Source organism: Sinohyriopsis cumingii, chromosome 14 (assembly GCF_028554795.1).
Source record: "Sinohyriopsis cumingii isolate HCF-2022 chromosome 14, ASM2855479v2, whole genome shotgun sequence".
NCBI classification, from domain to species: domain Eukaryota; kingdom Metazoa; phylum Mollusca; class Bivalvia; order Unionida; family Unionidae; genus Sinohyriopsis; species Sinohyriopsis cumingii.
This window is the reverse complement of record NC_142974.1, coordinates 25,591,315-25,605,416: the sequence shown is the minus strand read 5'-3', so window position 1 is coordinate 25,605,416 and position 14,102 is coordinate 25,591,315. Positions and strand designations below refer to the sequence as shown.

The 14,102-nt window shown below is 33.2% G+C and overlaps 1 protein-coding gene across 4 annotated transcripts in view; it reads left to right on the top strand.

The window, feature by feature from the left end:
• The window catches only part of LOC149783443 (double-stranded RNA-binding protein Staufen homolog), a 68,774-nt gene extending 59,306 nt beyond the window's left edge, over positions 1-9,468 (top strand). For all 4 annotated transcript variants that reach the window (XM_089931686.1, XM_089931685.1, XM_089931684.1 and 1 more), the window contains one exon: positions 4,531-9,468. In XM_089931686.1, the coding sequence (XP_089787812.1) occupies positions 4,531-4,588 (58 nt within the window). In that variant the 3' untranslated portion in view covers positions 4,589-9,468. The remainder of the gene's footprint in view (positions 1-4,530) is intronic.
• The last annotated feature ends 4,634 nt before the right edge of the window (positions 9,469-14,102 follow it).

The following is a 14,102-nucleotide window of genomic DNA, read 5'->3' as shown; positions in this document are numbered from 1 at the left end:
ACAGACACTCAACAGTGTTGCAACAATGTAGAAAAACATTTTAAAAATATATCATATTGAGGTGACATGGAAAACAGTTGGAAAGAGAAAAACTGTTTTCATTGTCAAAAGAAACTAAGTGTACATGAATGTGAGAGTACTTGAAATTATTTAAGACAGTGACAATAATTTATTGGTAATATAGGCCCATAATACTAAAGATACTCAACAATGTTGCAACAGTGTAGAACACCATGTTAAAAATGAATTTTAACATATGGAAAAAAAAGTGGAAAGAGAAAAATTTGTCAAAAGAAATTTTGTGTATGTCTATATGATTTAATAGCATAGCAGCACAATCATGTTTTTTTCAAGAAAGAAATATAAAAAAACAGATAATTTTGAAATTTTATTTCAGTGTTGTTTAACTTAAGTATTCATTAAGATTTCTGGGGGACCCCAAGTGGCCAAGTGGTCTAAAGTGCTCTCCGTTACGGATCACTGCCATCTCACCACTGTCTGTGTAGGTTCAAGTCTCGGATTCAGCCATTGTGGTTATGTGAGAAAGCTTGCCAGTAGCTTCTCGAGTGTCAGTGGTTCTTTCCAGGGATTTCCCGTGTTCTTCCTCCACCATTAATACTGGCCGCCATGTATAGCCTATCGTGTGCTGAAAAATGGCGTTAAACCTTACAACAACAACAAGATTTCTGGATGGGTTGCTTATATGTTTATTGGCACTCAGCCTCATTTGAAATGGTATGTACCACATGTTGTTAATCAGGCATGTCCAGCTTCCCTCAGGGAGACGGCCAGATAAGTGTTTCATAAAGCCACACCTTACAGTGTAAGTAAAAAGAGAATAAAACTAGGTTACGGTCATAGTTTGCACATGCCTAAAGTAAATGGATGGAATCTGTGTTAACTGGACCATTGAGACTGATAAAAGGTTTATCAGGTGCACTGCATTGGGAACCATATTTGTAAACTGCATTGCCATAAGCACTATACATGCAGTAAATGAGCCATGTGCCATGTTTGTGAGAAGACACTCAAACAGTGGTTGCTGCTGTCACTTTGTGTCATACAGATAGACCATTACCATCGACTTACCTAAAAAGTCTCAAAATGGTACATTTTCAGTCTAGTTGCACCTACAGCTGCATGAAACAGTAGAACTTTGCTTGTAGGAAACTTAGCGTATCCATTAGGGGTGCAAGACAGTAAAAAATCTCCTTGTTGTCAAAACTCTGTGTCAGACTGAGTAAAAAACAGACTTTGGTATCAAAACGAGGGGTTAAATTAAAAATTTGGAGGTCTCAGAAGCGCAAATGATGGTAAAGGGAAACGCTGGAATTTATTTGATGACTAAATACCATATGTGCATTTGACTTTATCTTTAAAGTCCCCACTATTAGCTAAGCAGGGACTTTAAAGCTAAAGAAAATTGAGCTAGGTCATTGAGTAAAGGAACTTTGAAATCTCATGGCACATGTGAAAAACAGAAAAAAATGAAATATCAGCAGTAGGAATTAATTTATAACACATTTTGCTTGTACACGAGTTATAAATATTGGCAAGTAAGAGTACCAACTCCCCAGCTGATGTAAATGATACCCATATATACCCACGATGTCTTCCTCATGGCCTAGTTTATATATTTTGGAGATCGTGTTTAAAAATGAAACACTTCATTCTAATATTTTATGGACTTGACGTATAAATCAAAACATTAAAAGTTTATATGCTGTCTGTGAAAAGTGTTTGAAGTTCCTAATTAAATATCTTTATGAAACCCATCTAAGTCCAAGTATCAATAAAAAAAGGCACACAAAATAAAGGAAAAATAAAATACTTGAGTTACTTAGTCTCAGATATCATATAGTTCTACTGCAACATGAAATAATTACCGAAAAATGTTTGACAGCATTGTAAGTAACAGCATGGCTTCAAATTTCAAAATTTATGTTCTCAAGCATTATCATTATTGTAAATTATCAAGCGATGGCCGATTGATGGACCCTCAAGAAATCTGAACTGAAAAGTCTTCTTTTGTATTAAACTGTTATTATCTTTATATGCCCCATGCCATTGGCAAACAAATTTATACCAAAGGATATCGCAAAAGGATTTGTAAAGTGATAAAAGAACCATAAGTTATTCCTATAATTTTTTTAAATAGTCTTTTGATGATATTTACACTGATTTTGAAGAGTTTTTCTTCCTAAACTGTTTTGCATTTTGTTTCCTTTACACTGGTGTAACATGTTTTAAATGGCACTCTATAACCATGATTGTGCTGATGTGCCACACCAGTGTTCATTTTATTTTTACTTTTTAATTCAGGAACTGACTTCAGAGAAAAGTGAGAGAGTTTCAATTCCTACATACAGTTTAAAGTAATAAAAATTTGGAACAGACTGCAATTTTTCAGCTAGAACTGAAAATAAGAGTGGTGCCAAGGGGTGCAAAAACCATGCTTGAATACCACCACCACAGAACCCCCATGCAAATTTTCAAGGGCAAATTCATCATAAGAGATAAAAATGAAATATAAATATCAGTCTAACAAAATTCCACAAGATTGTTTGTTTCATTTTGAAATAATTTAGTACTAACAGGATTACAGATATATATTAGTGTCAGCACATTTTGGAGGATTGTATTAAATGGCAGAGTTGTGATCTCCATTTACGGAATGTATAACAATATTAAATATTGCAGTGTAAATGTCATCTTAATCAAATTGTGATTGGAAGCTGGATCTGATACCATTATCTTTTAATATAAGCATTTACAGTTTTGAGTAACTGTGATGTGCCAAGTTCTTTCACATTGTTGGCATCTATCAGAATACATTATTGCATCTTGAGTGTATTTTTGTGTAGTTTACACATATTTCTGAAAGCCTGGGACAAAGATTTAGTCCTGATTTGGGGATACAAAAATTCTTAAAGCATCATGCATGTTTTTTATAATCAGTCAATTAGGTCTAGATGACTTGACCTTGATGAAATTCCAGAGGTAAAATTAACATTTCCCAGAAGTCAGAACTTACAGTACCCAAAGTAACTGGAATCAGCTTATCCTTCTCTCTTTCAATGACTTTTGTTTACATATCATTTCCACAGTCTTTCTATATCATAACGAAATGACCTAATATTGTATCATGTTAAAATGGAGTCTGTCTAAACAGAATTCTGAGCATTATCTTCATTTACTGTCGAGCCCACATTAGTGGAAAATGGGTCATAGCATCAGCCTTGATGATGACAATGGCAGCATTGTCTGCAATTGGTTATGTTTTCGTTATGTGTTTTCTGGTAAGCATTTTAAGGCGTATTCCCATGTTTGTCAATACCAATAGTAAAGCAAGATATAACAATAACTTTTCCTACGGCATCAACAGCAGCAGCGGCATAAACAGTCTGTTACGGTTAGAGATTTTTTTAGTTTATACATGGTCTTTACAACTTTGAAATGTCCTTACATTTGAAAAGTTGCCTTCAGAAGTTCTTGAATTTGTTGAAAATCTTGAATTTTTCCAAAAGCTCTTTCAGTTTGTCTGAGGAAATTACACATATAGCCAGTAGTTACCAGATGGAATAGTACCCCTTTGCTGTAGTGGTGTGGTAATTAGTTGTCTTGTTCTCATTGTTTTTTTTGTGTTTTTTTTTTATTCTTTTGTACCTATTTTTGGATAATGAAAGAATTATATGCAGAAAATTCAATTTCTGTATGAAAATATGTGCCATAAAAACATTTATGTCTGTGATAACTCTTTGAAAAGCCATTGAAAGAGAATACTAAGAGCTCTACATGCCAGTGAAAATATATCCTAGATTATTAGGTTATGCTGTATCCACTATTTGTCTACTGCAACACATTTATTAAAAAAAAAATTAATTTTTCCAATTTTCTTGTTGATGAAGTACTCAGAAACTAAAAGTGCAGTTATATGATTTAACTCGATTGTTCATAAAATTGTACTATTGCAATACACTTGAATCAGAAATGTGATCCAGTACCTAACCTTGTTTGACCCAGTACTGGGTTGTGACCCCTACATTGAAAACCACTAGGTCTATAGATCTATATTTCATAAAATTCTCATTTAAGAGTTGTTAGCATTGTATAAAATTCTTTTATTAATGGATAATATGTCATTATACTTTTTACACTGATGTGTGTGTGTTTTTTCAAGCCCAATATTTTCTTTCTTGCTCCACAGATTTCTGTGTATTTTGTCCCATATGCATGAGAATGATGGGTAAAAGCAGCAAGGATTTCAATTAAATTGTGTACCATGTTTAATTCATTAGAAAACACAATATTTGTTTGCATTGTTAATGATTAATCAGTGGAAATTCATCATTGATCTGTAATATAGAAAGCGTACTTTTGAAACAACATGTATATTAACATGTCAGGTTTGGATCACAAATTGATATCCTGACTGTGTTGGTATATCAATATATCAAATTGCTTTATGCCAACACTTTAAAAGCCATGTTATTTTTAATGTATTTGTGATATGTATGTCTATATTTTCAGGACACAATTAAAGAAAGAGAAAGACCAGCTGGCTAACTCAGCGAAAAGGACAAATTGAGAAGAGTAAAAGGGAAATGTTCATCTTGCTTTATCCATTAATTTATACAGATAGTTTGTACACTTGTATGTAAATCAATACCATAGGTACAGTCAAATTTGCATGCCTCCACTGCTTGTTATTTCATCTGTGCTGTATGTAACAGTGTGATCTTGATTTAGTAACGTCTACATAGATATCATACTGTAATGCATCAATTCATCCTTCCCAAGAGCCATATTAGTGAAACTATACAAAAAGTCACTCAATCTAGTCAAATAAAATATTGTTAGCATAAACGTTTTTGCGTACTTAAGCCAAAACCACCTGAGGTAGACAAATAAATTTGTTTGGTGTATTTGTTATTTATAAATACTTTTGATACTGTTAAACACTTTTTTAAAAAAAATCATGTTTTTTAAACTTTGTGACAAAAGCCTTGTTAGCCAACTTAACCGAAAACCGCTTGAGTGGACAAATAAGATTTTGTATGCATATTTGTATTTGTTCGAAGATATCCTCATTTAGAATTTCAGTTCATTATGGGAAATCCTCAAAATATTTCAACATTTGTGAACTTGTTAGACTTGGATGTATTGGTTTGCAATGGGGGCATACATGTATTAAAATGTAAATCTAGTTTTAATGTATACTTTGATTACTGTATTATTGTGTGTGATTGTTTTCATCAGATTTATTATACATACAAGTGTACATAATAAAGTCATTGTGAAGTGGGATTAGGACATAGGGGTTGTGTCATAACTCGAGTGACTAATTGAATACATAACTTAAAACTTTTAAGAAAAAAACGTGGAACAGGTTTTGTATCCTTTATTGAGCTTTAGGTTATTCAATATTTCTGTAAAACTAGATACAGTTCTGGCTTCTAAACATGCTGTAGTTGTGACACGAGCCTTTTGTTTCTCCTCATTAAGTTGATGATTTTTTTCAGTCATTCTCATAATTTTGATTTGTGTTCCAGAAATTGTGAACTATTGTAAAAATGTTCCAATCTTTTACCCACCAACTGTATGCAATAATATGGGTCAGAGGTGGCAGTTTTGTTTGCAAAGGTTCTTCTGCAATTGTAGTTTTCTTGCAGTGGCTGGGAACTGGAGGGGGAGCAATGAAAACAGAACCAGCTGTGGCTGTTCCATTCAGATAATGCAAATTATATAAATCGATATGGACTGCAAGAAAACATAACTTGAAAATTGTTAAAAGTAAACAGAGGTCTTAATAAGTTACATGTTCATGGATTATTTACAAATAAGATGATGAAAGCTGCATACAAAGTTTTGTAAATGTGTACGGAGTATGCAAATCAATTTAATTCCAAACATTTACTCTACTTTGATAGCACATTCAATATTTGTTTGTTTAAGCATGTTAAATTGATACAAATAATGTGTCCGGACATGTTTGGGATGTTCCTTGCATGTTTGGAATAATAATTTATCACATTGAGAACATTCATAAAAATGGTGCTATGTAAATGGATACGCTCTTAATCTCAGTGGCATTTAATGCATTCTTAAAGGAAATATACACATGCTCAAAGACTCAGTCTGATACTGTATGCTTCAGTATTCACAACATTTAATATCCAATTTTTATTCTGAAAACTCCTTTCCAGACCAGGAAGTGAAATACTCCATTAATTAAAATCTTATTTAGATCTCTGTTACAAGTACATACATGTACAATCCTTTCTTACAAAGCTAGATATACATTTTTCCAAAATATGACTTAATGACTTTAAAGAAAAGTGAAGTTGAATTTTACCCTTTTGTAAAGTGATCACATGTGAAGACAACATTTTTTAATGGAATATTATGCTTTATCTCATTCTTGTCTTGTGGCACTAACAAAGTCTTGAATATTTCTTTGAAGTTGAAATTTTCTTCAGTCTCAGTACATTGAAATCAACCTTTAACCTTTGATTTTCCACTACATTTTAGATTGTTCACAATTTAAAAGAAGTAGAGCTGGTTTCTTCTATATTAAATTACCCTTAAGAAGTAGGAGCCAGCATGTCTTTTACAGAAATATTCTCTTAAATTTGTTTTGAAGTATAGATATATGTATTATTCTAGGCTATGCTTTTTGAAGTTGTATATATGTGGGTTGTTTGAACTATTTTCACTTTTTTTAATGCATATTGAGCACATTATGTGAAAAGTACATGTAGACTAAGATATTTCTCAGTGTCCAGATTTTGCATTGAAAGCTTTTGTTCACGTTCTTATTTTGTTGTAAGCAAATAAATTAACAACAGATATTAGAACACTTAATGCTTGTAACATCAGTGAAGAAATATTTGAGACTTTTGATGCTGCTTTGGTTTCTTTTTTAGCATAATTTGTTTCACCTTTGCTTCGTTTTGCAAATATCTGATGTCGTTAATGTTGTGGTTGTTTTCATATGTCATCATAGAGTGGGCAAAAAATGCATCCTTACACCTATAATGCTTAAAGATCTGACTTTTCAGTGACCTTACTCTTTACATCCCAGGCTTCCTTTTTCAATATATTGTACGTAAAAGTTGTAGACTTAGGACATTTGAATGATTCAACACAACGTGAACACAGAATTCAGTCAGTCACATTACATAAATATATGGACTTGTGACTTAAGTCCACATTTAAAGACAGGACATGGGTATAAAAGGAAGTTTTACTCCGCTGCATCATCTTCTTATTGGCTGTGGTAGCAAACAGTTCTTGAAATAGGCATCTGCCTCATTGTTTTGATCAACAAACGTGAATCCATACTTGTGCAAGTACAACCAACCACTTTCAAAAACAAGTTTTTTAACCATGAAGGGTGAAAGGCAGTCTAGGTGAAGGGTACAAGAATTATATTCTGTAAATGATGCATCAAAAAATATATTTAATACTTTGTGTGCACTTAACAGTTTAAGCATAGACTGAATAAACTGACTTGAAATTAATTTAGTTATTTGATAGTTTTCTTACCTTTACATTAATTTATGTTCCCAGTTCTTCATGCATAATTGATATGTATGATGGATTTTATTTAAACAGAAGTTGTATTGTTTACAGGATTTATTCTGAATGGTCCAGAAATAAGTGTAAAATGATAAGGCCAGATCATTAAGGGAAAAATAGATGCAATTTTGCCTATTGTTTTTTTTTTCTTCTTTTAATTCAGAATGCCGATTTACATTCTTAAACATTCTTGTTAGTGTATTGAAGTGAGGTCTACTCATTTTCAAGTTTAGAAAAGATGTTTGCTAACACAAAAAGAAAAATCATCAGTCAAAATGTTTATTACTAAACTTGATAATATAATTGCATTGTACATTTATGATTGCAATAAGTATTTCATGTACATGTAATGTATGTGGTATACATGTATGCTGTATATGAAAGTACAGCCAGAATTTTTTGGCTTATACTGCATTTATTTTATTGTATCCTTATTACTTCACAACATACATGCCAACCTTTCCAGTTTTGTCAGCATGATTTGGATATTATATTCAGATTGTTCTCATTTTCATTTATTAGTTTTCCATAGGAAGAAGACTCGGTCAGCCATCAGAATAATTTGATAGACGTAAATCTTTATATAGTATTATTACACTCTACAGTTTCCTAATTAAGATAATGCTTAATCGGTGAGGGAGGGGGCATAGACATTAGTCACATTTTACAACACAAATTCTGGATATTGGCTTCATTTTATATGTCTGATACCGGGTAAAAATTAAAAGTTAAGCATCCTTTCACTGGTAGATTTAAGCAAGACAGGAATATACAAGATAAAGGGAGATAAAACTTATGGTATAACATTAGTATTAATAGTTCTTGGTGTTCTTGACTTGGACAATGCTGTCATGAGTTATTCTAAATCAGTTTGTAATGGGGTATAAGAACATGCCTGAAATGGGGTAAGGTCCAAAAACCTTAAGTGCCCCCCACCCCATTTTTTCATGTGAGCACCTATCCCATCCCCATTTACTCTCTTATTTCTAACTTTTCCATGATGAATGATGGCAGTTATACATTTAAATATTCTTGTATTTCTCATACACTATTGTTAAATTTTTGTGAGTACCAGTGTTTTGGGACTTTGCAAATATAATTTCATATGTACTTTAAGCTGTGAATTGGAGGTTATTATGCAGTTGTCAAAAAAGAAATGCTATGTATTTTCTCTTTTTCCAGGCAAGACAAGAAACGTTTGCTAGAGTATTTTTATAACAACTACAGTAAACAGTATTGTGTCTCATAAAGAATGATTTTTATTTACTTTCATACACCTAATTTTCTTATTTTCTATATATTAGATATTCTGTCTACAAGTTTTTGAAGATAATATTTCATGTATGCTTTGGGGCATATTTTTCATGTATGGACAGGTGTTTGTTTCATGTGTACTTAGGGAAGTTTTTCATGTATACTTAGGAACAATTTTTCATCTCGTGTACTTATGGACAAGTTTTTCATACATACAGACATGCAGCTTCTTAAAAAAATTAATATCTTTACATAAAAGAATTGCTTTCTGATTCATGTGATAGGAGTAGTGAATCTTAGTTTTCAAGACTTCAGATTCTTTAAGCTTTGGATTATGTCCAGTTTTGATTATCACTGAACCAAAACCAAAGGTATATAGTGTCTATATACGTTACAATGAAGAAGAAGCAAACTTAAGTAACCTGTCTTTTTGTTCCAGTTATTGGTAGAATCAAAGTTAAGGACATTGATGAATGTTGTAACTTGTTTGTCTATTATGCTTGTTCTAAGTTTCTTTTCCAAGTCATATTCTGTACAACATCAACTTTATCTTGAATCAGAAAATTGATATGTGCTATGTTTACATGTATTGGCTTGTTTTGAGTCTTTAGAATAAAGACAGTATTAACAAGATAGTATTGGTTGTCTTTGTTATTTTAGTAAGGTTGGAACTGGCTTTTTGGTTTGATGATGGATGGACAGTAAATTTCAAAATCATATGACTGTATACTCGAGTTCCCTCCATTTCTTGGGATACAAATATGTTTGGGATTTCATTGTTGCTACAAATTAACAATTGAAGTATGTATTTAACTATGAACCGTTTATATGAAAGCCAACCCAGGTTGGCTACCTTTGTGTGCATCTTCAGGAAAGGCACTTAACTCCTATTTATTCAGCATGATAGTGCCAAAAATGTATTCCGTTTCCTTTAAAACCACAAACAAAAATAATAGAAATATGCCTTTTATATATAACTTAAAGCCTTCACCTTTACTGATCACTGCCATCTCACCTCTGTCTGCACTTGAGTCAATGCTGGTATGTAAGAAAGATTGCCAGTAGTTTCCCATGTGTCGGTGGTTTTTGCTGTGATTTCCCAGGTTCTTCTTCACCAGTTATACTGGCTGCCATGTAACATATGACTTATGTGTGCATACACTACATTTCATGGGATACAAATTCTTCTGCCAGTGGCTTATCTTGTGCTAAAAACATGGCATTAACCCATAGCATTAATCTTTTATAGTTATACGGACAGCGTTCTTTTTGCATAGCAGGGCCCAGCAACGTAGAATGAATTGCCCACTGAACTTAGACACAAAGACAGTGATCACATTCAAGAGGGCTCTCAAAACTCACTTATTTTGACTACAAGAACAAACATAAAGACCTAATTATGTTTCCTACCTCAAATATTCTTGACATGTTTTTTTAATGTTTTCTAGTTTCATGGTGTTTGTTTTTGTAATCATGTCATTATGTTTTTTATCTTAAAGGTGTTGTCTAATGTTGTAAAGCACTTATAGCTTCTAAAGATTAGGTGCTATACAAAGTCCTCATTGTTATTATTATTATTATTATTATTATTATTATTAATATAAACAAAAGCACTCTTTTATCAACACAAAAATGACCCTTTCAATTGCACTGTAACACTTGCTGACAAAGATGTTAAGTTATGGACTTGTGCAATAGCACAAACTATGAAAGTACAATTGTTGCAGTCAGCTGTAGATATCACCTTGACTGGGTTTGGTCTAGATTGGGGTTTTCACGTTAGACTCGGTGGAATTAGTCAGAAACAAGGCCAACTATAGAGAGTGTACCACAGGCACTTGAATCAATGTTCTTGCAAAATGCCATGACAATGGAGGTTTTGAATTTAGATTATATCATGGTCTTGAAATGATGCAATGTGGAAAGATTTTAATGAAACTCCAAAACTCAGCACCAAGAAGAAGAAAAAACTTAACCGTGCATAAAAACAATATATAGGAAAGTTTCATTTATTGGACAAGTCATGTTGAATCAAATATTGCTCACTGTATAAGTGATGACAGCTGTTGGACATGTCATGTCGACTCAAGTATTGTTCATGGTGGGAGAGATTGCTATTGGATATTGGACATGTCATATTGATTATGGCGGGATAGATAATTGCTGTTGGACATGTAATATTTTCTCAGTTATTACTAATGGTGGGAGAGATGATTGCTATTGGACATGTCATGTTGACTCGAGTATTGCACATGGTGGGAGAGATGATTGTTATTGCCACAAAAATGAAAAGAAAATTTTGAGAGATCTAGCAATAATTAATTGACCTGTATGGGGGTTGAAACTGATCTGGAGGTCATTGAAGTCAAAGTGGACTTGACAACCTTTCAGGCTAAACATAATGTTGTCTTCACAATGAATGCCATTTCTAAATTTATAAACATTGTCCACATCAACATGGTTGTGCGTATTTAATTAAACCTCAAGGAAAATTGGTCTAAGTTACCAAAATATATGCCTTACTGTGACAACTGGCACGATTGTCAGAACCAGTGTATGGTTGTAGAACATTAGGTGACAGCTGCAGCCGAGGAAGGTGCATAAAGCTAGTTGTTATCAGTTTCTAAGTGAGTATTGGCACAAGACTTAGACAGAACCTTGGTAGAGCAGTACACCATTAGAGTTGCAGCTGAGGCAAAGGCAGATCCATAACACAAGTTATCAGTGTCTAGAATGAGCACTGACATGAGATGGTCAGAATTAGGGCATGGTAGTACAGCAAATAGTGGCAGCTGAGGACGAGTCAGGTACATAATACTAGTCGATATTCAGTTCTGAGTGAGCACTGGCAGAAGCAGGACTATAACCCCCGTCATTATCAGTGTCTGAGAGGTGGCAAGAGACAGAATCTGGTTATAGCAGCATTTCATGGTGTGGCAAATGAGACAATAACGACTGCCTTAGAATCCTCAAGATCAATGGGTCTGTTTTTCATTCAGCCACAAAATTCAAAATTGATAATCAAAAAAATAAATTAATTCATACTACATAAACAAAATCTTGTGCAAGCCCAGTAAACAATTCCCATGAACGTTTTTTTTTTTTTTACAGTTGTTACTCATTTTGTGTAAAACGCACAGAATATTCTTAATGCTCTAAATCCACATTTCATATTGGAGTAAAATCAGATTTTATACTTACAAGTTTGATGACAAGCATTTGCTGTCAACATCAGTTTCTTTGTTTTCCTATTAAAACTGCCATTCATATTTTTCATCAGATATCATTCCCAGCTGGAGTATGTGGATATATCCAATTAATATCCCAAAACGAGTTTAGTAAGCAGCATTTTAATTAGAGTTATGGCCCTTTATCAATTTTAAGAATGCTGCACATCTACTGAAACATGTACTCCAAAAATATTGCTTTTCATGGTTCTTATAGTTTTATAAGCAGTCTGTTATATATAACTTTTATATCATTATAAATTGTATTGTGTGAAAGTCACTAATGAGTTCATATTAACATTTGAAACATTAATTGATAATCTCGCCTAAAAAGTTTATTCCACTAATGTTGCATTTCCAGCAGTATCAGTATCCAAGGCAGATTAATAGATTGTATAACAGTTAAGTTGTCTATCTTGCCACAAACAGATCTTAACCCTTTACCTCACGCAAGTGTCTTTGGACACCTCTACTCCATTCACATGAAGCGCCTTTTGATGCCTCTACAAGATTTGCATGGAAGCGCCTTTTGATGCCTGCTGTAAACATCAGCCATTTTGAGTTGGTTTTTGTAGCACCACCTTCGGGGAAAACCGCCCATTAGATACTACATTCATTTCGGCGAGTGACAATTATGTCAGATCACGTGGTCGCTATTTATGCACTGGTCGATATTTGATATTTAAAGTAACTGGGTCGTAATCTCCACTCTCCAAAATGGTAGTCGCAGATTTCATTCAGTACGTACGAAGTTTTCACAATTAGAATCACAACCATGAAAGATTCGATAACTTAGGTAAAGGCTCTGATATAGATGTAGGCAGCAATTTTTATAAATTATCAAATTCAGATGACTTAGTGATGTAGATGCAGACGAAAACCTTGTAAATTTTGAGTATGGGAAATGGCAGCTACGATTGGTCACATGGCCTCACTGACATGACAGTGAACGAGTTCTCTCTCGATTTTAAAGTATATAAAAAATTCTTCCATGAAAAATAATTATACAGTTATAACAATCGGACTTTACTCTTAAATTTTTCCACATATAATAGATGTGTGCCAAAAATGTAAAATGGTTAAAATTGCTGTTAAACGTAACATACACTACATTGCTTAGCAGTTCACAGGCAGCATTTTATTCAGTACTTAACGCAGTTTTCACGATTAGAATCACAACTATGAAAGATTCATTAACTTAGGTAAAGGCTCTAATATTTATGTAGGCAGCAGTTAGTTTTTATTGATTATCAAATTCAGATGACTTGGTGATGTAGACACAGATGAAAAACGTAAATTTTCGAGTATGGGAAATGGCAGCTATGGTTGGTCACGCAGCCTCACTGACAGGATAATGAACGAGTTCTCTCGATTTTAAAGCACATAAAAAATTATTCCATGAAAAATAATTACACAGCTATAACAATCGGACTTTACTCTTAAATTTTTCCGCATATAATAGATGTGCACCAAAAATGTAAAATGGTTAAAACTGCTGTTAAACTTAACATACACTACAGTGCTTAACAGTTCACAGGCATGCCTATGCGTATGCTGTCAACTAGGTAACAGTTCTATTTATAGCGCATTGCACTTTGTCACTATGCTCTATGAGGTAAAGGGTTAATGGTCATTTAATTTATGCATTATTAGTTTTAGTAGGTTACTATTATCAGTATGATAGAACCTGTCTTGAAAGTCCACCTCTTGTGTAAAAAAATATTGGTCTCTCAAGACAGGCGGTCTCTCATAACAGGTAATACTTCTATATAATCAATAAATATGTGCATGGAGATCCTGGTCTCTCAAGGTAAGTTTTACTGTAATACAAACTATACTTAGTAAAAGGGAATGGATGCCATATGCTGGGGGAGAGTTGAGCCATGAAAAAACAATTGCTCAGTCTTGAATATGTCACTTTGAAGCATATTTTCAACTCTACTTTTTTAACATAATATACATAATAAAATAATGTAGCTGCCATCAAATCACCAGAATTTCTTTCCACCACATCTCTGAATTTTTGGACCAGAATCTTAA